The sequence below is a fragment of the Colossoma macropomum genome, unplaced genomic scaffold (genome assembly GCF_904425465.1).
Source record: "Colossoma macropomum unplaced genomic scaffold, Colossoma_macropomum, whole genome shotgun sequence".
NCBI classification, from domain to species: domain Eukaryota; kingdom Metazoa; phylum Chordata; class Actinopteri; order Characiformes; family Serrasalmidae; genus Colossoma; species Colossoma macropomum.
In genome coordinates, this window is record NW_023494803.1 from 18759220 (window position 1) to 18785526 (window position 26307).

The 26307-nt window shown below is 36.9% G+C and overlaps 1 protein-coding gene across 5 annotated transcripts in view; it reads right to left on the bottom strand.

Annotated features, from left to right (window-relative positions):
- LOC118823677 (coiled-coil domain-containing protein 9B) overlaps positions 1–26307 on the bottom strand; it is a 35989-nt gene that overhangs the window by 6065 nt on the left and 3617 nt on the right. For 4 of the 5 annotated variants that reach the window (XM_036593422.1, XM_036593421.1, XM_036593418.1 and 1 more), the window contains 10 exons: positions 23559–23666; positions 22853–22957; positions 22301–22444; positions 21585–21734; positions 15075–15149; positions 9342–9526; positions 3217–3266; positions 2842–2895; positions 2297–2393; positions 412–445 (listed from right to left, as the gene is read on the bottom strand). In XM_036593422.1, the coding sequence (XP_036449315.1) occupies positions 412–445; positions 2297–2393; positions 2842–2895; positions 3217–3266; positions 9342–9526; positions 15075–15149; positions 21585–21734; positions 22301–22444; positions 22853–22957; positions 23559–23654 (990 nt within the window). In that variant the 5' untranslated portion in view covers positions 23655–23666. Of the gene's footprint in view, positions 1–411; positions 446–2296; positions 2394–2841; positions 2896–3216; positions 3267–9341; positions 9527–15074; positions 15150–21584; positions 21735–22300; positions 22445–22852; positions 22958–23558; positions 23667–23856; positions 24063–26307 lie in introns of those variants that run through there. The other variant, XM_036593420.1, reaches the window with a different exon arrangement.

Genomic DNA, 26307 nt, shown 5'->3' on the forward strand with positions numbered 1-26307 from the left:
TAAATTTTAATTTAAATTTTGCAACTGTCAAAAACTTTCCGCTTTATGGAGGTTATGGAGTTCACTTAAGAAAAAGGGACAATTTAAGGCCAAAGCTTATGCAAGTGACCATAAGTGTACAGTTAGACCACTTAACGCTATTAAACTGATGTGTATGGGATTCACATTGCTGGGTGTGTCTACATAACACAATTCTTCAAGCCTAAAACTGATTTTAATTCCAAATCGACCACACGGCAGAATGACTAATACAACTGTTACGTGATGTGACCAGCTAGAGCTGAGATGACTGTAGCAGTTATAGCCAATATGATGAAAACTTAGCTAGATCAAAATGTTATTCATTAAACTCCTTGGGAACACTGACAAAAAGGACATTTTAATGTATTTTTCTCTCAGCCCAAAGCTTACCTGTAATTGCTCCCCTTCCACCTTAGTATCCCATCTGAAAAAAGAAAAATGAGAAAAAAAAGTGTGTGGTTTTATGTACCAAAAATGGTCATAATTCATTTTATATGACCATTATCCAACATCTCTTTATCCCTTACAATGAAACTGTATTTGTCACTGTGCCTTTGAGACTGATATAAGATAAATAAGCTCTGTTCTGACTGGCTGTCCTGTGCTGTGCTGGACTCAAGGTGAAAATCTGCTTATAACTTCAGTGTGAATGGGCAGGGGTAAACTGCTGTAGGCTAAATAGATGGATATTTGTAAGTGAGTTGGTTCTCATAAGATAATAGAAAGAATTAGTTCAAAATGGGTTTGGTAGTGAATGGCATGTTTTGAAACACACATCTGGAAGTGTCTCTGGATTGACCTTCAAGGTACAAACGATTAAAACATTTTCTGAAGCTACTACTTTTGCTCAACAGATCCAGTTAGCTAGCTTAGGTCACACAACACAAAGTATTTGCCTCATTTGAAGGTCTAGTTATATAAATCTGAGAACATGTCAAGTTAGCGGCAGACTTGCCAGTGTGGGAAAACATCACAATTAAAGAGAAATTCAATATTTTTCCACAATTTGTTCATGATTAAATAGTTAAGATGTAAACAAATTAATTCTGAGTGGTTTTATTTGAGATGTGCCACTCTAGACAAACTTGAGGAGTCAGAATTGCTTACAGTGGTGGTGATAGTGGTGGAACCATACAAGTTTAATGCCTCTGAATGCTTCCTCACAGAAAGTTATTACATAAAACTGTTACAGATATGCTGTCTAATGCCTGAGACCTTTTTTTTTTAATTTACCACTACTTTACCATTATTAATCTTACAAATAAGAAGACCTCTACCACGTGTTCGCATTTTGTATAGTAAAACATTAACACCACTGTGAAGAAATCAGAGTTGGTAAATTTCTCTACAATAATATTTTTCACAAACCACTGGATGACCTTGTCGACATCTCAAATACTGAATCATTAATACTGAAAAATCTGTGGAATTCCTCTTTAACATAAACCATTACAAGTTTCGACTTGTTCAAAGTCAGAGTTGTTCAGAGTTAAAAACAGAGACTTTTAACTGACTTGGATTTTAGACAAAAATCCTTTTGCTTTGAGTGATTATGTACCTTAATTATGTTTATGTTTACCGGTAGTAATAAGCAATACTTTTAGCTCATTTTGAGCAGATCACAAAAAAGCTAGCTAGTACATGACTAGCAAACACAGTTTTGAACAAATGTACACATAAAATCATAATATTTTTCATTGAAACGCAGAAAAGTTTGCTCAATTGCAGAAAATATGTGTTTCTGTAGTGACCATTCTTAATATTACACACTGATTCTCAGACACATTTACTCAAAACAATGATATCTAACTGCTCACCATGTGGCCACGAGGGACAGGGATGCAGTCTTGCTTCCTGCTCTAAAATGCAGGGGTGTGGCTAATATAAGACTCCACATGAAAACATGGGACAGCATTTTTTTTAATTACCCCTTAACAAGTCAAGTTCTATTACACACTTAATAGAAATAAAAAAGATCTTCAAAAAACCTGTAAGTATCTTTTCCACAAGTTGAAATTTAGGGATTAAGGTTTGGGACAACCACCTCCCAATAGTAAGTACCCTATAATTCATGATTTTGTATCTATTTAGCTTATTACCATCTCTGTTGACACCTTGGGTATAAATAGATCATAACATAATCCCTGTAAATAAAAATCTAAAGTCTGAAGATAGTAGAATGGTCCATATTGGCATCACTAAAGAATAAGAAAGCAGTCCAAGGCTAATGTATGTTAGAATGTCTTTTGCCATATCCTTTGCAATATCCTCTCACCTCCTGGCTCTGCCCGTCAGACGATCCTTTCCTTTTGCTTTGCTTCCAACTACAGGAACATTCTTCCCTCTTTTATCACGCTGTCGAACTGGGTTACCTTCAAAATAAATGACAGTGAAGGATTTAACGCATTTGGCCTCATTATAGAAAATTCTGTTTCAGTGGTTTTATATTTTAGAAATGTTAAAAGTAAGGGATTTTACAGTTTTATATATCTAGTCAATGTTTTATGGATAAGTGCCTAAGTTATAAGTAATGGATAAGAAAGAAAGTATTATTAATGCTCTTCCATTTTGTTTTTACCTGTGATTTAACACCGCAGTTCATTAAAAGACATGAATACTTTTTAGTTGAAAGGTGAGCATTAAAAGCTTTCATTAGGAACCCCCAAGTATTGCTGACTGTGAAATCTGAGGAACAACTGGAGGAAAATATTCTTTTAATATTGTATTAAAAAATAGGGAAGCAGAGAGCAGCCAAAAACTGAATTCATGGGTTAAAAGTAAACAGCTTTATTAGTTACAGACTTAATAAAATTTGCCTACCTCGAGATTCTGCTGGTGAAGATCTTAAATGTCCTCTTCTGCCATTTCTGCCACCTGTAAATTGAGTGAATCAAGCAAATTATTAACAATTCAATAATAATAAATTAATTCTTACATAATGTATGAACCCCACAGCCCCATTAAGCGTTTCAGGTGATCAGCTTCCTCCAAAATATAAACACCTACGAATTAAGACCTTCTTTACCCCACAGAAAACATCAATAAGTGAAAGATTTTGCAAATGGAACATGACAAACAAATTCGACTTCCCTCTTTGGTTTCTTATGTCTTGTTATTAGCAATTATACCTGTTTCACTTCTACTGCTGATTATCTGGGTAAGACAGAGAGGTTTGGTTAATATAGATTTTCTCACCTCTGTTCTGTGCTCCTCTCTCTGCCACCCCTTGCACTTTCTCAGAAAACCTGCAAAGAGAATTTATTGACATGGAAACAAACCCAATAGGTACAGGTGGAGCTACTCAATCAATAGTACGTACGACTGGGTGCCACACTGCCAAATACACAGGTGCAAGCAAAGCTCAGATGTTAGAGCCAAAGCCTTCAGGAAAGTTTTTGTTATTTCTATGAAACTGCTAAAAGCTAAAAGGTGCCAAAAGGTTTCTCTGGACAATGTCATAGATGAATCACCAAAGCGCAAAAAAATGACAATAAAGGCCCCATACAGTTGCACCGCTAAAGGCTAACTGAAGAATGACAAAAAAGTCTGCTTTCAAAGCTGAATCAGTCGATGTAGTTAGTCCCCAAGCATTCATTAAGTGTTGTTAGCAGGAAAGGTGATGTAACACAGTGGTAAAAATGCTCCTGTCCCAAAATGTTTGGAATGTGTTGCAGGCATCAAATTTGGAATGGGGTATTTAAATACACACAAAGATATTCAGCAAAATAAATGATGAGAACAGAGTGGTTTAAACACCAGCAATTTTAATTTTGACCACAATGTAGTGCAGCTAATATCAGCATGATACAATTCAAATGTATTTTATTATCTATTATACATTTCTGATGAATCTGTGCATAAAAACTTGATTGTCTGGGGGGATATATGGACTGGGTCCCATTGTTTCCCTTGGGAGGCTTAGGCCTTGCTCAGACAGGCAGATCAAATCCAACATGTTTGGAATATTCAATTTGGGTAGGAAAGAGATTTTCTGCTGTCTGAACAGCAAAAAGCCACATGAAAGCAGACTTTTTCTCAACTGCATTCAAGTCACATTTGTAGGTCGGTTTGAATCTGATTCAAATGGGACTTCAGGATATGTGACTCAGTTTGACTGGTCAGATCAAATTTCTAATTTGTACAGTCAGACTGTAGCTGCATTTGCCCACTGATCCACCTTGGTTGCCATAGTAACGCCACACGTGTGCATACACTGACCAGGTAGAAGCAAAACTTAGCAAACCTAACAACGACAACTACCTAATAGAATGTTCATGCTATATTTCACAACAGCATTTTTACTTCATATTAACCACAGCACAAACAGAAGACAACATGAATGTAGGCTGATCTGGTTACCAGACTGCTAACAAGCTGCAGGCATTAGCAGTAATATTCAAATCTTTTAGTGAAGCTGAAAAATACAACATGCAACATAAATAAATTCCAAATGTCTTTTAAAAGCTCCTCTCTACATATTATAGGTTAAGCTGTAATATGTAAATATGCACTACTGACTTTCTTGTCGCACATTCTGACAACATGACCCGCCGCATCCCGAATGACGGAAAAAACACGAAATAACTGCCCTGCCTATCTGAACAAGGCCTTAGTCACAATGTTACAACTAACCTTGCCGTGTGGTGGCTGTACTTTAGCCTGGCTAGTTCTCACCGAGTTATTTACATGCTTCCAAACAGTGCTAAATCACAGCCACCAAGAGGATAATTAAAATAATATAGGTGTGAACTCTGACTGAAAACCTACAAAAACAAAGCATTAAATTACTTTTATGGTACCAAAACAGTCTTCAGGGTGCATCTTCAGAAATATCTGTATGATTGCTGTCAAATTCCACAGATGATATTGCTATGTTGATTGAGAAGATTAAAAGCATAGTTCTATTTGAGCCTGTTTAACTACATGAAATCTCCATGTTACATTTTACCAAGCATTAGCTTAAGCCCTTCCTACAAAGAAAAGAACTGAAAGTTATTGCCAGTAGTATGTTTACAGACGTGGCAAATAGAGATTAGGTTTAAAAAAAACATTGGATTATTCCTTTTAAAACCTATCCACAGAAAGGTTATTTAAGGAACCAAAGGCGGTTCATCTATGGCATCGCTCCAGAGAACCCTTCTGGAAGATTTATTTTTACAGGTGTACCTGGCTCAAAGCAATGTTCCTAAAAAGGTTTGTAAATAAAACCTGCACAATCGTCAAACGTTAAGACGTTCTGTGCGTGTGCACATTACTCACTAAACATTTCACTCCTGAAACCTTCACATTTCCTGCTCCCTTCAGTTTATGGTATGTTTGCAAACTCTCCCAAATAAGGCAAGGCATTTTAAGCCCTAAAAATAGGCTCATGTTCTCATCCACATTCAGTGCCTCTCTCACAAGGGAGTCTTTTCAGTATCTCAGATGCTATTTAGTTGAGCACTTCCAGACGTGGGGGTGTTAAAAAACATTGGGTACGGTACTGCTACACAACCCAGTTTAAAGATTCCCATGTACACATGGAAAGAAAAGACCCTACTGCACACCCCAAGACCACAAAAGCACTGTGAAGCATAGGCTACAGGCTAGCGACCTGATTTATAAAAGATCTGTATGCATTCAAGTAGTAGAAGATTCAAGCAGTATAAATCTTAAGCAGTGACTTATAAACTTTAAATTCGATATAAAAGTGTGCACAAATGAAGGCAAGTTTCTAATCTGATCTATGAAGGGCAGTATCAGTGCGTTACAGACACTGGCCCACATTTATGAAACATCTCGCAGTGAGAAAGCTGATCTAGGGTCAGCTTACAGCTTCGATACAACACTGAAGAGAATGACATGAACTGATGAAACCTGATCTCAGATCAGTGTTCTTACTTTTAAATGCTTGATAATTGTAGGGCACTGTTTTTCTCAATCAGTTGTGCACAAATGCTAAGAACTTAGGTTAAGAACAAATTTGGACTGAAATATGTCTTATAAACGAGGCCCTAGAGGCCCCTGGTGACCACTAGGCCTGTCACAATTTTCACATAATGGCCTGATCGCAATTATTAGAGGTTATCGCATTTTTTCTCCACAGTTGTTAGCTTTCACAGTTACATTTACACATCACGTTTATTTGATGTTTGTTAATAACACCTTTAGAGGGCAGCGCTGAGTAATGTTTATTTATTTGATGTTTGTTAATAACACCTTTAGAGGGCAGCGCTGAGTAATGTTTATTTATATGATGTTTGTTAATAACACCTTTAGAGGGCAGCGCTGAGTAATGTTTATTTATATGATGTTTGTTAATAACACCTTTAGAGGGCAGCGCTGAGTAATGTTTATTTATATGATGTTTGTTAATAACACCTTTAGAGGGCAGCGCTGAGTAATGTTTATTTATTTGATGTTTGTTAATAACACCTTTAGAGGGCAGCGCTGAGTAATGTTTATTTATATGATGTTTGTTAATAACACCTTTAGAGGGCAGCGCTGAGTAATGTTTATTTATATGATGTTTGTTAATAACATCTTTAGAGGGCAGCGCTGAGTAATGTTTATTTATATGATGTTTGTTAATAACATCTTTAGAGGGCAGCGCTGAGTATTGTTTATTTATATGATGTTTGTTAATAACATCTTTAGAGGGCAGCGCTGAGTAATGCTTGTTTATTTGATGTTTTCTAATCAACCATTAGAGGGGAGTGGTGAGTGATGTTTGTTCATTTGATGTCTGTTAACACCTTTAAAGAGTGACAGTGAGTAATGTTCATTTATTTAATGTTTGTTCACACCTTTAGAGAGCAGTGGTGAGTAATGCTTCTTTATTTTATGTTTGTTAATATCACCTTTAGAGAGCAGTGGTGAGTAATGCTTGTTTGAGCTAAAGTGTATCTGTCGCCAGTTGGGAGCTACTAAGTATCAACAGCTAAGAAGCAAGAGAGCTTATCATTTAATTTGGCCACTTTAGGATTGTACTTGCATATAATAAACAAAAACAAACTGTTAATCAGCAATATGAAAATTCAGCATCTGCTAAGATTTCACAACTGTGACAGACCTACTGTCCACATGAAAGGCGATGCAAAATACTTCTGCTGTGTCCATGCACAAGGTTTGAAACATTACAGATTGATAAAATCTTCTACCCCCTTTACATGGGTGTGTCTAGAACCATAAATTAATCAACATTTTGGGAAAAAAAAGAAAATTTGACCTTTCATTCCAAATTTCATTTATCTCCAACCCTTGACCTTTTTGGTTCAGTTTCTTACGTCAAAGTAATTTGTTTTATCGCTAGACTGAAGTCTTGTGATAGAACAATCAACAGCACAAGCTACCAGTCTTGTCAAATAAACTCTCCTAATCGAATCATCCATTTTTCAAAAACAACAAAACAACTTCAAACTATGGGCTGCTACAAGCAGTATGAGGGAATGTGGCAAGGCTGGTTGTTAAATGGGAATATAGACTAAAAAAAACTATGGTTCATCAACCTTTACATTTCCCTCAAGTTTCTCCTGTTTTAACAGTATCAGTAGCTTGTTTATTGTTTTGCAGTCAGGCCTTCTAATTGCTTCCAATTTATACTGCATCATCATTTTTTTCCTGCAGACCATCTGACAATGTTAAACTGTGGAGGAACCGGAAGAATTACTTCCTTTCTTATTTTTACAAGCTTAGTGGTAAACCAATAAGAACCACTTCTAGAACCTGAAAAGGATCAGTTTTTGATGGATTCTCAACTGCTACGGCATTATAAATATGTCCTTGTTCTTACTACCATTACAATATTTCAGTTGTTCTATGCAGATTAGTGTTCCATGGGTTACCTGTGACTGTACAGAAATCTCTGTTGGAGTGTCTTTCCTTGGAAGATCATTATACTTTACACTGTTGTTCTTCCATTAACAAGGGCATTCAATAAAACCTTGCCGTCATCCTTTTGTTCACTTGGGCAGGGACAAAACCTCCTTTCACTATTCTAATAGGAGCAATCAGCAAGGGATTTCTACATGACTCACATGAAAAAGTTAACAGCACAACCTTTAAAAAGAACATTTTTGAACTTGTACAGTGGTATCTCAGACAAGACCTGTCAGAAATTTGCACAATGCAACAAAAATGCATAGCCTGGCTACTCTTAAATTTATCAAATCCACTATGTGATTCAGGATAAACTATGTAGTCACTGTTAGAAAAGCAGAATTAAATTAGAAATGTTATCAGATTGATTGATCAAATAAATAAACACATTAGCAAATGCAGAATGTTTTGCTGACAGACTACATGATGCAACGTTCCTGTGAGCATGGACAACAGCACAATCAGCCAACAACTGCAGCACATTCAGCAAAATACCAGCAGCTGATACCACAAGAAACTGAAGAGGTGAAAGCCAGTGAGCAGTACAGTATTTGATAGTGCTAGTAGATCAGCTATGGAAGAATATCAGGACTAAAAATCGTTTCGTTCAATCTATTCATTCATTTACTTCTGTATGTTGCTGTAATAATTATTTTAAAAAGGCTCAATGTTCAGGCTTTCAAGTATGGACTACTTTGCCTTCAAATAAATAGCAATATCTGTTTTCAACTCTTGTTGCCCAAATTACCATTAGAGCTACAGGCAATACAGCTGTATGTTCTGTTGATTTTCTAAATGAAAATAAATACACATCCTCTATAGAGCATAAATATGGCATTTCCTGCTAATTTTAGTGCACAATTTCTATTTATTTGCTGATTTTAACACACTGGAAAAAATAAAACATAAAATATAAAACGTACCATGGCTTTTGCACAACTGACATTTTATGTTTTATTTTTTCCCAGTGTGTCAAATTCAGTTAGTAAACAGTAACTGTATTAAAGTGTGTTGGCTGTAGAGGATGTGTTAACCTATTTTCACTCAGAAAAATCAACAAAATGTAATTCAACCAGGGGCGCCCAAATGTTTGCACACAACTGTATCTGTACCTACAAAAGATAAATTCAAACACCGAAAGCACTACTCCTTTATCAGCCACATCTTTTGGTAATCTTCTGCATGAGCAAAGCCAAAAAAGAAGAAGGCACAAGCACACAAGAATGACTCGAGTCTGCTTCCACAATAAAGTGTGATTTATCATTCAGTTAAAGAGGGAGTGAGACAATAAGGAGAGACAATAAGGAGAGACAAACAGCTCAACATACACAGCAAAAAATATATCACAACAAGTACAAATCAAAACAAGGGCCAAATCAATGCAAAGCAAGTGAGTTAATCACAATTAAATGTGAGGCAGATAGAGAGCATGCGTCATGCGAAGGACGGCTGCGACAGCTTACATAAGCTCCGGTTTGTCCATGTCCCAGGCTCTCCTCCACTGGCCCTGAGAGTTTTTATGGCGGGCAACGCGCTCTCTGTCAATCTCCTCCCGCTCCCTCTTCCAGCGCAGGTACTCCAGCTGCTCTTCGCTGGACGTGGGGGCGTCCAGGTCAATGTGGCGCAGTGCATCGGACAGCTCTGTTTGCTGAAATGGAGTGAAGAACAAATAAAACCTTTATGCTTTGTTCATTTATTGTAATACTGTTTTCCTGAAAATAAACCTGGTCTTTAATGTTACCACCAATGACTTCTTACAGGTGGAAGCGAATGTTTGGGTTCCTCTGGTCAAATTTCACTTTTCAATTAACACGTCCTCCACACAGAACACACTTCTGCACATTTAATGTACAATTACTGTTTATTTGCTTAATTTAACATAAGGAAAAAGTCAATGTTTTATTTTTTTCCAATATATTAAACCAGGCAAATAAACATAAATTGTGCACTAAGATTTGCACAAAAATGGCATATTTATGTTTGTTCCATGTAGAGGATGTTATTTTCACTTTGAAAATCAACAAAACGTAATTTGCCTGAGGGTGGTTAAACTTTTGCTTACAACTGTATTTAACATTTAAACATACAATACCACTCAAAAGTATACAAGACATACTATACAATAATTACTTCTACAAAAGTAGATTTAAAATTTTATTACATTTTCACCAAAAGATTTTTATTTTTTATTCAACATTTCGAGAACTCTCTCATTAGAGTTATTAAATGGTAAATAATATCCCATAATTATCTATTTACATTATTTTTAAATCTCCACCTTTGAAATATGATGAATTCTGGAATTAAATGTATAATAACTTGATTCCTGATGCTACATGGCTTTTTCAGTCATTTCAGAATAATCTACAACTCTGCTCATCATTGACATCTACATTTTTTTCAGTTTTATTTACAGCTTCCTAGTGTCCTACTCATCATCTGAAAACTGTGAAATTGCACAGGACTCACATATTATAATCATTTTATGCATTCACCTGCAACCAAATTAGTTTTGCATTACTTAAACCATCATTTGCTGATCTCATACATTTGAACAGTAGTGTAAACATTGTGGGGGAAAAAATTATTAAAATGGGTGTCCCCATAATTTTGATGGGCGATGTGAACATAGACACGAATACTGAATTCTAACTGAGACAATAAGGTTCCTGTATAGTAGCAAAATGGTACAAAATAACATTTTCATAGAGATCAGGGTAACTCTCTTGTGATCAAACAAGACAAGTACACGTTATAGATCCACTTAGCAGTGATGGCCATTTAGCACATATATGTTGAACAAAAAGAATAAGAAGGCAGTGAATGTGGCCTCAAATAAATTCCTCAGTCACTCAATGAGACTGCATGATGTGCTCAACTCAATAAACCTTAGTAATAATAATAAAGGAGCTCTATTTGTACAAACAGGCTCTGTTTGTTCTCTTGACAATGAAGCAACAATGGCATTGCAGCAGTGCAAATATACCTCCATAATACATAATGCCCACTAGAAAAGATGAATTAGAAAGGCCAGGAAGCTTATGTTGCTAGGGAGAAATAAAATGTGTGTTTGAGTAGTTTGAGCACCAAAGCCTATTTTTAAGCTTAGCAGTTTTATAAAAAGGAAATATCCTACATGCATCAGCCGATAGTCAAGGTTTTGATATAAAAATAAAAGGTGGTATCGTGCCAACTCTAATTACAAGACAACATCATTTTCACATGGTGTCGAGTACAGAAGAGATTTGCTGAACAATTCAGTAAGTCAATTTTAATATAATTTTATAGCCTTCTGTTCATATTAGGTGTATCAGTAATTCAGAACAGCACTGCACTTCAATTCATACATATCATGTTTGTATATATGTATATTATGTTATCTATGCATGCTGGGACTTCCTGAGTCACATCTATCCAGTCCTAAATGTACAAGTTGGTGGTGATGAACAAGTGTTGGATGCACATCAGACCAAAGCAAGTAAGTGAGCCGGTCCTGTTTTGCTGTGACGTGAAAGGAGTTGCATGTAAACAGGAAGCCCTCCTTTGGGTGCAGTGAAGAACAAAACATTCGAGACAGACATGTACTCTTCCCTCAGGACCAGAGCCACGGGATGTCAGACACAAGGCAGAGCAGGAGTCACTGTTCTCAACTCCATAATTCATTTACGTAACTGCATACTCTGATTAAATCTCTGATATCATGACTTATTAATTTGATTACAGTTATGTAGAAAATGGTTTAATATATTTGATTTGTTTGATTTGATTGATTTTTGTGCTTGTAAATATACACTAAATGAACAAATGTGATTTACTATACAGTTGTATGCAAACATTTGACCACAAAGTACATGTTAACACATCCTCTACAGAGAACAAACTTAAGTATGGTATTTTTCTGCTAATTTTAGTGCACAATTTAATTTTTTTTGCTGAGTTATATTATATATATATATATATATATATATATATATATATATATATATCGGGAAAAAGTCTAACATATAAAATGTCAAATTAACCAAATAAACAGTAGTTGTGTATTAAAATGTGCAGAAGTGTGTTCTCTGTGGTGTTACTGTCACCTAGAGAATCAACATGTAATTTGCCCAAACCATTGCCCAAAACATACAAAAAAAACAATATACCATATATCAATATATTGTTTCCTTTTTTCTTACACTGTACCACAAAAAATGAGCACATACTTTATTGAATATTATTATGATTAATCATAAAAGATGCTAATATTGCAAAATCTATCACCACCTTCAGATTGATGGATACTGCCCTCCTGTGACGCTTATTTGTTCGTTTAAAAAAAACAGACTGTAGGTAAATTTAATATGAATTTCAATATAATCTCGTTAACTTGATCCACTTGGAATAATTTAGACAAGATCAGCCAAGAGCTTTCAAAGTGCAGTCTTTACAAGAGCTGAATTCTTTCTTTACAAGTATTTCAATGTGTTTTCAACAGGGACACGGAAGTCTAGCTGTAAGACTGCGTTTCGTCTCTAAAATCACACCTGTTTCTCAATTTCTCCTGATTGAAACTGGCAGATCGTCCATGTATCTGTTCACATTTTGATAAACCTATATCATGGTGTGGGCGCAGGCCCAGGGGAAATGCAGCAGTAATTTTATTTGACTAGAATAATTTCTCAAAAAGCGCAAGCCAAGTTCATAACATCTGTCATAAAGCAAAGCAAATATCTTCAATCACATTTGATCCCACAACATATCTGCTTCAATACGTTATTCATGTCTGGAAGCACTCGCTCACATATTTTTCATTTTCAATCGTTCTCATTATTTCTAGTCTACTGTAATGAATCAAATCAGTCATTTCTTTCTGTTCAAATAAACTCTGGTATGTTCATCTATTTGTGCAACTACTGGGAAAACAATACAAAATACTGCCCATGTAGGTCACCTTTAACCCTTTTTACCACAACTTTTCTTCAGTGAGTAGTCCTACCAATACATCCTAAAGCAAGCAAAACCCCACTCGCATCTGTGCTATTTCAACTGAAAGTTGGTAATTATTTGGATTAGGGTTGGCCGGTGTCCCCTCGTTTCTTACCTTTAGTCACCAAATATGACTGCGACTACAGTATTACTAATGCTCAAAACGTTTAGTTCGCTTACATAGTCAGCAAATAAGTGACTTTTCAAACCATCATTCAATAAATGTCAAACCATCTAACAAATGCTCAATGTTAAGCAGTGCTGCTAACTAGGAGAGAGGTGGTGGTTAGCATTAGCTTAGCTAGCATGAAATTGCTCTGCTCAACAACATGTTCGATTCTGGCTAACTAGAGCGCCAACAAGTGTGGATAATAATTATTTACATCTGAGAGAGTGAGTTGAGCAACTGGGCACTAAAAAAAAAAACAAAGGCGAAACTAAACCTCTTCTGTGGTGTTTGGATCTGTAAGCTAACTTAACGTTAGCTTAGCGAGCAGGTTACAGACTCAAACAGTGCCACGCGCCACAGTACAGGCTTTATTCTGACTAATTGAAGCTCTGCTAAACACCTTTAGATGATAAAACCTAATGTCTGAGAGAGAAAGGATCAAGTGACTGGTGTTGGAGTGACAGAAAGCTGAAATCAAACCTGTTCTGTGGTGTTTGGGACTGTAGAGATTTGGCTAAACTAAGGTATAGCTTATTTAGCAGGCTAAACATGCCATACACAATAGCACAGGCTTGATTCCAGTGTACTGATGCTAAAATGACAGCCATTTAGAGGACAGCTCAGAGTGCAAAGTCAAGTGACTGGTGTTAGAACAAAAGCCAAATGTTCCTACTGTTTCTGATCAACTGTGTCACTTACTGTATATTTGAAATAAAAGTCCAAGACCAAGAAAGTGATTCCCTGTAAATGTCAGTGCCTAGAAAAAAAGCACCAGGCTCTGCAGCCTCTTTGTTTTATGGCCTTGTAACAGTTTACTACCAGACTGCAACTACTGTTCCCAAACTGGTAATTTCAGTTTATGGTGTGCTCATATCAAGCTGAAGTTTATTTACTTCAGTGAACATCAAAAACCTAAATACACAGGAAAAAAATATGAGATGGGTGAGTGTGTATGTTGTCAAACAAAGACTTTATATGAGGATTATTTCAGAAGGCTACAGATCCATAATCTCAACTTTAAACAACCTTCAAGTTGCCTGATTACAATAAACCTTCAACATAAGGACTACATACATCCATCTGAGCATCTCCATTTCAAAATTCTGGAATCACAACTACACAGTTAATGAAGAACAAAGAAAAAGAATACCAAGTTTGAATACCATCTTAAGTAAGGCTTAGCAGGTGATAATCAAGTGAGGCAAATTTATAACCAAGTGAGGCAAATTTAAGTTCAAATTTTGAAAATTTATCAGAAATCCAATTTTCAAATTGGACCTTCATAACATTTAAAATCACAGACCGGCCAGTTTAGCCAGTTTCAGTTTTAGGGCATGTTTAGTGTATTGTAAATTCACAGTATCCACCTAATAACCTAATCCATCCTGATAAAACATCATTTTATAAACATTAGCAAGAGAACTAGCAGCAGTCCTACTCCAACTTCAGCAGCAGCAGCAGCAGTTTATTCTTGGTTATATTACTGGTATCACTAAGCTACTGAACAATATTTCTTTTGTTATCCTAAGAGACATATCCAGGAAGCTAATATTAGTGCTGGACTTTGAGCTTGGCTGTTATTTGTGTTGTTAAATTAAAAAAAGTGAATCACACTGATATCTGGGTACTGACTGCAGATTTGCTACAACGCTGCATCGGCACTGCAGCTGTGCCCAGCATTAAAATACAGCACAGCTTTTTCACGTGCCCTGACTGCTAATATATAAGGCTTTAGTATTACTGATTATAGCATAATATTTTAATAGTGTTTGTTTAGTGGAATTAAAGGCAAAAAAAAATTATAATAAAATAATTTGACACATTAAAGACACATTCAGCTTAACAGTCAATTCACTGAGTCAACAAAGCTGAAAGCCTGAATCATGTCTTTTGTCATAAATTTGACTTTTTTTTTAAATTAAACCCCACTTGTCCTTTGCTCTCTACCATTGCTTATTGGGCCAGTTTCTCTCTTTCTGTATCTACAAAGTTGCACGGCGCACTCAAAGCTGTATTTCATTTCATACTCAGAAGAGAGCATTAGAAGAGAGACTACCTGTAGATAGGTGTCACACTCTGTGAATCCGTGAGCCTCATCTGCTCGACTCTTTCGTTCTTGCTTCCTCCCAACCTTGAGAAAAAGATACATGGAAAATAAGTAAAGGAACAGCAGCAAATACATTTAATGTTTCGTACATACACAGTACACATTAGTAGATCTAAGATACTAAATATTTCTACTGTAATATGTGCTGAAATCGTTTAACTCTAATGAGTACATGAACACATCATCATTACTTAAAAACAAGCTTTACAGAAGAGTTGAGGGTTAAAGGGGCATGTGTAAAGACAGAGCTATACTGCCCTCAACTGGACAAAATAAAAAACAATGTGTCAGTAAAATTCTCCTCTAGGGAGACCTGAAGTACAACGGCCGTCATATATTTAAAAATAGCTGACAACTGAACACTGACTACCCACTTTGGATCCACGCTGACCAGAACTAATTAAACACTTTTAATAATCTCAGATATTTTCACTTAACGCTCGGGTTGACAGATATACTTGCCACTTGCTACTTAGGCCACCACAGCAATGAATTTTGTGGGCAAAATTATTTAGAATTTTGCTAGCACTGTTTAGCTACTGCAGTGATAGCCTTTCAGTGTTATGCCAGCTTATTTAACACCTTGTTTTATCAAGACTTTATTTCACAGAACAATATTAGCAAACTTCAGGCAATGGAACAGGATCTATGACACCAAGTAGACCAGCTCAGCAATGGGGACCAGTCACTATGAATGTACTAGGAATCTGACTTTTTCTCTGTCGATACCAATTCCTGATACTTAAACTCGGGTTAACGTGTAATTTTTGATGAAGCTGGTGTGAAGATTTGTTAAAAGAAAAAAAGAATGCAAAGAAATCACCAAGAGAAGTGGACACCTGAACTACAGGCTCTGTTGTCAGCAGGGGCACCTGGCAACCCCTAACCCTGATCTAAAAGCTTATGCTTAAATGCAAATAAAATCGGTCTCTAAGACTTAAACAGACAGAGAAGCTGACCTGATGTACAAAATTATTTCCAAAACAGACTTTAAAAAACAACAAGGCACATCTGCGTCAGGATTGTGCAAAACTGCATGAATGCAAAAGGAGCTTATTCCAAAAGTATCTAAAATACATGAGCCCTCATCTGTAACACTTTTACTGCTCACTACGTGCTTCCACTTGTATTATTTAATAGTTTTTATGTCCTCAGTAATATTCAAAAAAGTGGAAAATAGCAAAAATGAGAAAAGCCTGACTATGAGTAGATAAGGCCAGAGTTTTGAACTGGTACATACAAACAAACACTCAGCAAATGGAGGTTGAGTGTGTCAGGAATGATACACAGATGCGCACACATACAAAAACACTCCTGCAACTCTGGCACCCGACTGGCTCTCTCAACTGCTGCATAATTTGGCCTTTCAGAACAAAGAGGTGCTAAATGTTAATTACATTAAAAATCTACCATTTATTATTCTAGGAAACAATGCAGCCAAGAGAGAAAGAGTGAGAGAGAGAGCGAGAGAGAGAGAGAGAGAGAGAGAGAGAGAGCGAGAGAGAGAGAGAGAGGAGAGCGCACTATGAAGAAGAACTGATTCAGACTGTCAGCTTTTTTTTTCTTTCCCTCGTTCGCTGCGCGCTGTCGCTGTGCTCTCACTGAGCGTGTGTTGTAAATCGCCTCTGTGCTCTGGCTATGATGAGAGGAAGCGACGGTGCTACAAACTTGGTGTTTACTGTCAGACTGCAGCATTCTGGCACGATCGTCAAGTCATCCTGCAGTGATTAGCTCACAGCACACTGACGTATCACTGAGCTTCAGTGAGCTTCGCTGCCTTATGACTCAGCTCTGCTCCCACTAATGCTAATTCTCTATCAGTTGGATAGATTTCTAGATTCCAGCCTACACACACTGCTAAGCAACGCAGCACAAACAACACCAAGAATGTCTGAGTTTCCACTCCACACAAATACTGTTATCTGTAAAGAAACTCAGGATAAGGGGGAAAAAACTGACAATTTATCTCCTCACTCCAAAGGCTGTTTACTGGTCGAGCCATATTTAGTGTTTGAAGTTTTTCTTTAGTTTTACACTGGAGCTACAGCTAATAAGTAATAAAAGCTTATATGGATTTTTCTACCATACTCGTGCAAAGTCAGAGCTGAAAAGTCATTTTGGACTTTTAACTGACTTGGACTTCAGACTAAAATCCTTTGCTTTGAGTGACACTATTCCTTAATTATGTTTATAATTATATTTATTTTATTAAAACACATGACTGAATACTCCACTTTGTCACTACTATAATGTTTCAGTAGAGACCGTTTCGATAGTGACAATTTTAGCTCAGTTTGAGCATAACTCAAAAACGCTAGCCAGTATATAACTAGCAAACACAGTTTAGAACAGCTGTACACACATAAAATCGTTGTGTTTTTTTATTAAAACAATTGCAGGAAAATGTGTGTTTCAGAAGTGACAATTGTTGAGGTTGTACACTGATTTTCAGACTGTAATTCAAAACAGTGAGATCTAACTTCTCCCTATGTGGCCATGAGGGACAGGGATGTGGTCTCAGTTCTTGCTCTAAAATGCAGGGTTGTGGCTAAAATAAGGCTAGACTTAGATCTTTAAAAAATAAATAAATAAACATATAATTATTTAAAGTTGAAATTTAGGTGTTACGGTTCAGGACAGCCACCTTCTACTAGAAAGAGCTGAAAAGGTTTTGAATATATTCAGCTTATTACTATCTCAATTAATGCCTTGAGTTTAAATAGATCATACCATCTACTTGTAAATATCTAAGGTCTGAATACTTTTTTTTTTTTTTAATACTTTTTAACTGTGGGACCAAAGTTTGAACTAATTCGGTAGAATAGCCCATGTCTCACCAATTTGTATCAAACTACAAGCCTAAATAATGACACACTTATGTCAATCTGCATCAAGTTGTTTAGTAACATCACATAGGTTTGTTTATGTGGCTTCTGTCATTGTGACGCAATGTTATTCATAAAAAGTGCATCACATAATTAGAAGCAGCAAATCTCAAAGCTCAATTTTGTCCGTACTTTTTTCCATTTTTAACATCAGTGTCGGAGCTTTCAGCTAAGGGAATAACTGTCTAAATTATATTTTTTTTTTGCCAAACCATTTTTAAAAAAATATTCGGTCCCCAATATTTGGACCACTTACACAGATCTGAAGAAAGCATGAGCATCACGTGACCCATCTTTTTGTGACATGCCATTTTGTTGCAGCGTGCCCATTTTTACTGTGTGCGGCCACACAAACTTCAACAGTAAAACGTCAACAAGCAGACAAAGGGGACATGCATGGTTTTAAGAACAATACAGTTCTCTCTCGTTTCATGTTTTGAGATGCTAGCATACTCAAGAGTGATTCATAACTGTTGTTGGCTGCCCACACTGTTGTTGACAAAGTGTCAGCATAGCAAGCACAGCATACGCTTAACACAGCAAAACAACTGTAAAAGATAGTGTAAACAAAGATACTGCAGTTCTACTCCACACTAAACAAAAATATAAATGCAACACTTGGTTTTGCTTCCATCTTACAGCAGTTTGATAAATTCTTTTTTTCCTAGAAATGTGTCGCACTGCTACAGGCAAATGGTGGTTCACTGCTTCTATACAGCTTATATACTGAATTGCAAGTGCTTGTCACCTAGCTAATTGTGCTAATCAGCTAATGTTAAAGGTAAGCCAATGCTCATATCTGGAGAAAACTGTTCTGACCGTTTTTGCTGTGATTTGGATTGTAAATAAACCATAATTTAGTTTGTTCTCCAGAATGCAGATCTTATTTTTCCTCAATAAGAAGACTGTAATACGTTAACACAGCAAAAAGTTCCTGGCTGATTCTGCATCAAATTGTGTGACTAACGAATTGCTAAATCCCAGTGGGACCAATCAGTGGAGCCAGTATAGAAACAAAAAGGCCTAGGCTTAGTAGTAAGAGTTGTGTAATTCTTGGGAACAGCTGAAACACTGCTTTCCTGCACCCAGACAAAAGAACAGGCTCTGCTGAATATTCATTTAGCCCTGATGAATATTCAAAAGACCCAGGCAATGAACTACTGTGAATGGCTATCTGAGCGTCTGCCTCCATGTCAATCAGTAACAGGCCGTCCCTCTGTGCAACAGTCTGGCTTTCCTGAGAGTTAGGGGAGGGGCATGCTTTCATGTCTGGGGTCTATTCAAAACAGCAGGGCATGAGACACCGAAAAATCAAAGAGCAAGACAATCCAGACACCAAGACACAGTGAAAGAGAGAGAGGTAGTAATTTAAAACAAGAGAGCAGAGGGGTGAAGTGGAGAGGGCTGTAACATGCCCATATGGAGCTCTTCACAATGAGTGTCCACAGGGAGTGGGTTCTAATGTGCAGCCTGCACTCTGCCCAGTGCACCAAAAGAAGTAGTGGCAGTTCTCACTGCCTTCCCATTAAAGGAAGGAAAGCCTTCTGAGAAGTAAACGAGCCCTGCAGTACTTGTGATTAAAACCTAGAACACATCAACTTGCAGTATTGAGAGCCAATCAGTTCTCATCTCTCACTAAGCCGGTCAGTATATCCTGTATTAAGTACTGACATCACGTTGCTACTCATCAATAAAACAAACATTTTTGTCAGTGGTGTAGTCCTAAGAAAAAAGTGGGTATAGTGAGAGAGAAAGAGAAAGGTGACTGTGTGCAAAGCTATACAGAGAAATGGAAAGAGTGTAGATATTGAAAATGAAAATGAAATATTGAAAGAGAGTTATTCATCTGTTATGCATAAAATTCACTGTACAACACTGGTGTTTTATGGGTTTGCACTGCCGTGGCAGTGGGTCAGAAACAATTTCTCTGTTCTTGCCTCTCTCTTCGCTAAAGGAAACAAAATTAGAAAATAAATGGCTATATGTCAGAATTTATCTGTTTACAACCTCATTTCTTTTAAAGGCTGACATCAGTGACAGCCCTCTTATTCATAAATATTTGCGAATACTTTGGTCTTACTTTGAAGTCAGGAGTTTTCAATCACAGCAGTCCTTATTCATCAAAGTGGCACTGCTTCCTCTACTGACCAAACCTTTTAGTGTTCAAATTACAATGACTGAAAAGAATAAAATGTAAAATTATTCCTGTTATTTTCTATATTTATCCCGATTATTTGTATTACAGATGATACTGATACTAGATTTGTTACTTAATTGAAAACCAAGCTTTTTTTGAGGTTGTTAAACTATTACGGTAAAATTAACACGCATTCCTACCAGATGTGAATTTGATCATGCAGACGGAACAACAAAACCATCAGCGAAGTGTGTATGAGCTCAGTTTAAGTAAAAACTGGTGAAATCTGCATGCACTCAGATTCAACTGTACGCAACTTTGATGAATAAGGGTGACTGTGTCTACTGTTAACTGAAATCAAATCATGTCTGTGACTGACTGCAGAAGATTCAAACACACTGGTGTCCCGTGGTGGTATCCATAGAAACAGATGAACTTGTGACTTGTGAGGTGTCTTGGAATACGCATCTTTAGAAGTCAGTATATGGAAACAGCCAAGTGAGGAAATTTAACCTAATGATTCAGAGCTCGTGCACTGGTAGTGTGGCACACTGTACTCTGGAAAAAAAAGGATGTGCTGGCCTTCTTGCTGACAAAAAAAGGCCTGGAGTTAAATTTATAGGAAATAAATCACATTTAAATCACAAAGACCATCACAAAAACTACAATTACATATTTTCCCCAAATTGTTAAGCTCTATGAACTTTGCAGCCCTATGCTCATCTACACAGCCTACCCACACCAAGCCACTTCACACCCCTCTAAGACCCAACTCTACTACTCTAGGGAGGCACAAAGCACCTTGCTTAGGTTCAAGCCTGGGGCTGCATATGGGGCTTTTATCACTTTAGTTGAAACTAAAATAGCTCACAGTGGGGATCTATTGATAATATTCTCAAAGCACAGCTCTTAAGGTTGTTTAATTTAATCATTGTTTATATGCTGCACTGTTACTATTTTTTAAAGGTTGTCCTCATTGTAACCCCAAAGTACCACAAAAGCTTTACATTATTCATTCACTACACAGTGGTCTTGAAGTACTTGGAATTAAATCTTGTAATATTACATTATCAATGTTTTTCTTTCAATAAAGTTGCCATTTTTGAGATACAAAGTTGTCTCTCAACAGCGACAAAATGCCATAATCTGTAATTAATTAAAGATATATTAGTTGGCCATACTAGAACAACAGGGGAGCACCATTTTGGTCTAAATACCGACAGAGCACGAAGCCTATTTAGGTGCTAACACTAAATCTGTCACACCAGTGTACAGCTGCTTTGACGCAATATTCTGTACACAACTGACTGTATCTGGTGAAAACATCAGAGTAATGCTCCTTAATATTCTTTGTACCTCACCAAATAAAACCTGGACAACACTGAATATAAAGCATCATGATGTTGTACCTCTGCATCCCTTCAAAAGCCGCCTTACCTGGGTTCCTGTGGCTCTCCTGGTGTTCAGACAGTTCCTTCCACCTGCAGTAGTGTCCAGCAGCTCCTCTTTGTCCTCAGTAGGGTGCTTTGTCCCTGCTGGGCTGGTAGGACTCCTCCTGTCCACTCTCTCACTGACCACCCTCTTCCCCTGTAGTGACAGATCCCACAGTGAGAACTCCACAGAGCATGCAGCAACTGCCAACAATTATGAGCAAACTCAAGTGTTTCCCACAGGTGTGAAATATTATTTGGTGCTGGGGGTGGTGGATGGGGGGCCCATGCGTTTTGTTTGCAACACTATTTGGGTATGTTCATTACAAACAAATATTAATAATACTACGACTTTTATTTAGAAATACAACACTTTATCTGCACATCAGATTTTCTCACATTTTAGCTTCCATCTTTGTTGCATACAGCCTGTCAGAGGGTCTTATTTGAAAGCATGAAAACCACAGGCTTTTTTAATGTTCTCTGGCAGAGGAAAAACAGTGAATCAAAGAATTTTATGACTCTGTTATATAGTCTGCCTGACAACTCACATAGTGTATTAAACCATGATCACAAAAGCAGTTAATATTAGTAATGGTAATAATAATACTAAGAAGAAGAAGAAGAAGAAGAGGAAAATACTTAATTAGACAGCACTGCTTATATCGATGGCAGCTCAAAGTTAAACACATATCGAAAAACAAAGACATGTCCCAAGCTTGCCTTGGTGTTTCCTGGTGTGGTGACAAGAAGCTGCCTCCTTTTTCCCCGGCCGCTGCTGAAAATGGCAGAAACTCCCTCTCCCTGCTCCTGAAACCCTTTAGGGCTTGTGCTTCCTGAGCCCTTCTTGGTCACTACACGCTTCTCCTGCACCAGAAAGAAAAGAAAAAGAGGAAAGTTTTCCAGCTGTCATTTCCCACATTATGAACACAGCAGTTAATTACATGGTTAACTTGCTTTTAAACCTGATAAACACATTCGATCGGTTGTTCACAGAAAGTAATACTTCAAAGGACAACTTGTACATTTTAATTTGCATATTTTATAAAAACTAATATGCATAACAACAAACGCAAGCATGATTCCACTTGCATAACTAATCTCTACTAGCTTTCATACATCCTAAGCCACTTAAGTATTTCTTGGCAAGGTTGGCTAATCTTGCAAAGTTTAGAGTACAAGATAAACAAGACAGAACAATAATACACCATCTCAGTTAATGCAGGTAGTTCAAATAATGAATAATTTAACTGGTTGAGAAATTGGGGCACTCACAGTGGGGGATTTGTTGATGGTGATGGTCAGGTCCTCAACCTTTCCCTTACGGCTCTGCAGGGCCATGCCCTCCTGCTCTGCCCGCTTCTTATCCTCCTCCACCTCCTGAGGTACACAACACAGGATGAAACAATTTATTAGCCTGTTAGCTTTATGCAAATTAGAGCATGCTACCCAGTCCTACGTCCCAATGGCTTTAATTCACAGCCATATAAGCTTTTCTGGGTGAAATGCTCCTTGTTATCCTACCTTTGAATTTGCAAGGAACTTGGAAGCACCTCCCTTTACAACACGCATGTCTTACTTATGGTTTAATAAGATTAAAATGAAAAAGATTAACATCTAACTTTGCTAATTTTATGGCACATGATTGCAACAAATAGTGACTGGTTATATAACAAAGCTCAATATATATCAATGCTAAATTACACCTAAACTAACAACAATGTTGGTTTGGCTGTTACTCTTTGAAAAATTATTAATTAAAAGGGAAAAAATTAAAAAAACACGGAAAACTTTCATTCAGAGAAAAGAAACATATACCCATCTCATGAAAACTCCTAATTCCCTGTTAGGTCATTTAGGCAACTACAAACAAACCTTCAGTCATAAAATGAAGGAAAAATGAGTGCTGATATTGGTACTGAAGAAAAACGTAAGTTTGAGAGACGCTGTACAGTTTAGAGAAATAACATGATATTTTTACCTGATAACGTTTCATAAGGGCCTCATTCTTCTTGCGCAAAGCTTCAATCTTCTTGTCCAGTTCAGCATCCTTCTGCTCCTTCTTCAGCAGCATCATGTCTGTGGGGCTCTGTGGATTTACAAGACCATTTTATTCTTTTTTGCAGTCTCTCAAACATACTTTCAACATCGGACACAATTGCTAACATAAGTGGACTCTCATCAAGTGTATATTTAGACTAAAACCCATTACTCTTATACGTCATGAGCTCTCATTCAAATATATATACATAAACGCTCCAAGATTTATATATATTTACCATCTGGAATGTGCTCTTCACTCATATTTAGCATGTGTGTCCATGTGCTTCTTTCTTAACCCATTTCCAACTATTACAACACATGACATTCTACAGCTTTAGCCGTTGTAAACCACATAGTTAATCCAAATCCATGCTCCAAATAATGCTGTATACCAGACTCTTCTCTCAAGGCTTCTTCAGAGCATGAACCTCTTCATACTGACCAGCACTAGGGTTCAACTATGCAATCCTCTGCATATGGACGCACCATGACTGGGTTCAGTTTCAAAGATGCAACATGATAGGCTTGCAGGCTAAACATTCTGACGCTGTCAGCATTAGCACCACATGCAACCACGTTCTCCAGGGTTTCCCCCTTACACATGCACACACAGAGCAGTAGCAGACATCATCAGCACAAAAAAATGACCAAATGACCACAGTTCACACTTCAATTCATACTTGATTAGCACACAGCTATCATGTTTTCTTCATGAAGGTAAATTATATTTTTTCTGCAAATCTAGGTGATCCTTCATCATTCAGCTTCACTTGAGCATTCTGCTAAGTTTCATTTTATTTATAACATACAGTATCTTAACACTGTTTTACTGAAGAGCTGCAGGATTTTCCAAATCATGTAGAGTAAATATTAGAGGTTGGAATTTCACTATTCACAAACATTCTTCCACTCCAAGCACTCAAAGCTCTGTCTCCTGTTGGCAACAACAAAGTCCTCCTAATAGAAAATTCAATTCAGAGACTGAAGCTTTTTTTCTATGTCCAAATCCCTGTTTGCAGCTAAAGTCAATGGTAGTTTTAGAATTATTTATATTGCTAATATCATCAGACAGATTATTACGTTCCAGAGGACAAGTGTGTGCCTCCCAGGTGAGCAGATCCTGTGAGACATCCATTACATGAGTCATGTCTCCACTCGTTATTACCATCATCAGTAAGCTGTCCTATCCTATTTTAGCACTTTCTGTGTGGTTAAAAATTGGTAGGCACTTTTTTAACATAAGTTTGCAGCATTTCCAGATTACTGAACACTTTGGAATGCACAACAATGACCAATTGACAAGGGCATAATACTAATAATACGAATAACAACAACAACAACAACAACAACAGCCACTGTTTGTATGACAGATAAATATTTAATTATATATTCAACATACGTTTAATTTTACTAAACTAAAATCAGTACATAATATGTAATGTGTATAATATTTGTGCACACTTAATCTCATTAATGACTACCTCAAGTTGCAAGAACACTTGTTCAAACACACTTTGTACCTCATATCTTGTAAATTGTTAAATGTATAGCTGTTCCTACTATACGGTACTGTGCATAGGTCAGAGACCCCTTTCATTTATTTAATTTCCTGTCAAAATGGTCATTGAGTACAATTTATTCATGTTTCAGCATCAAAATAAGCAGACAGCATATATTTAGACTGAAAATGACATAAAAGCCTCAGCAACTAGAAATATTATTTTTTCTGTATTTACTGTGTCCATTCTTTGCCTCTATTCTTTTCTGAAGACTTGCTTTTAGTTTTTCAAAGAAATGTATTTTTCCAAATTTATTTTTCCACACCTCCAAAGTTCAGTCTTAGAGGCTGGTTGCATTCTCTGCTTCTCACAATCCAAGTAATCCCAACTACATGTTCAGACTAACCTTACTCCACATCTCAGACATCCAGTTTCAGTGTTCTAGTGCAATGTTCTTCTTTTCTGTCTATTTTCGTTTTCTCAGTAACAGCTTCTTGACAGCTACACATCCTTTCAAACCCATAGTGTTGAGCTGTATTCTCACAGTGGAAGGATGAACAGAAACACTCGTGACTTCTTCAAGATCCAAAGCAAAAGTTGAGCTTGATTTTCTGATTTTCTCCTATTTGTGAAAGACGAAAGCTTTCAAAATTGTTTATCTGACTGTGCCAGTTTTTTGCTGTTGTATCAGGTCACCTTTGGGAACAGTTTTTGTTGGGAGGACACAGCTTTAATCGCTGTTTGGCAGTAGAGAGGACAGAAGTGAAGAGCTGACAAATTAAAATACTGATAGATCATCAGATATACTTAGTGTTGGGCTTTTGTGTAATTTTCTGTTAAATATATATTGCCTGCCTTTTTTCCTGACACTGAAAAATTTGTATTTATTGGCTGTTTTGAATGGAAAACAAACAAACAAAAGGGTCGTTTTGCACAATACTGTGGGTACAGTTTTGCAGTCCTGTTGCAGTTGTAACTGGCAATTTCCTTTAAGATTAATAAAGTTTCTAAATAATGATCTGTGATCACAGAGTAATGGCAATATGAATAACTGACATTGTACACACAATAAAAGTCATTACTATCAAATAAATGCCCTGATCAATTGTACCTTTTTGAGGCGTTTTACAGTAGTGTTGTACTTCAGCTGTGTTCTGTACTAGAATTGTCTTCACGTGCTTATGGAAC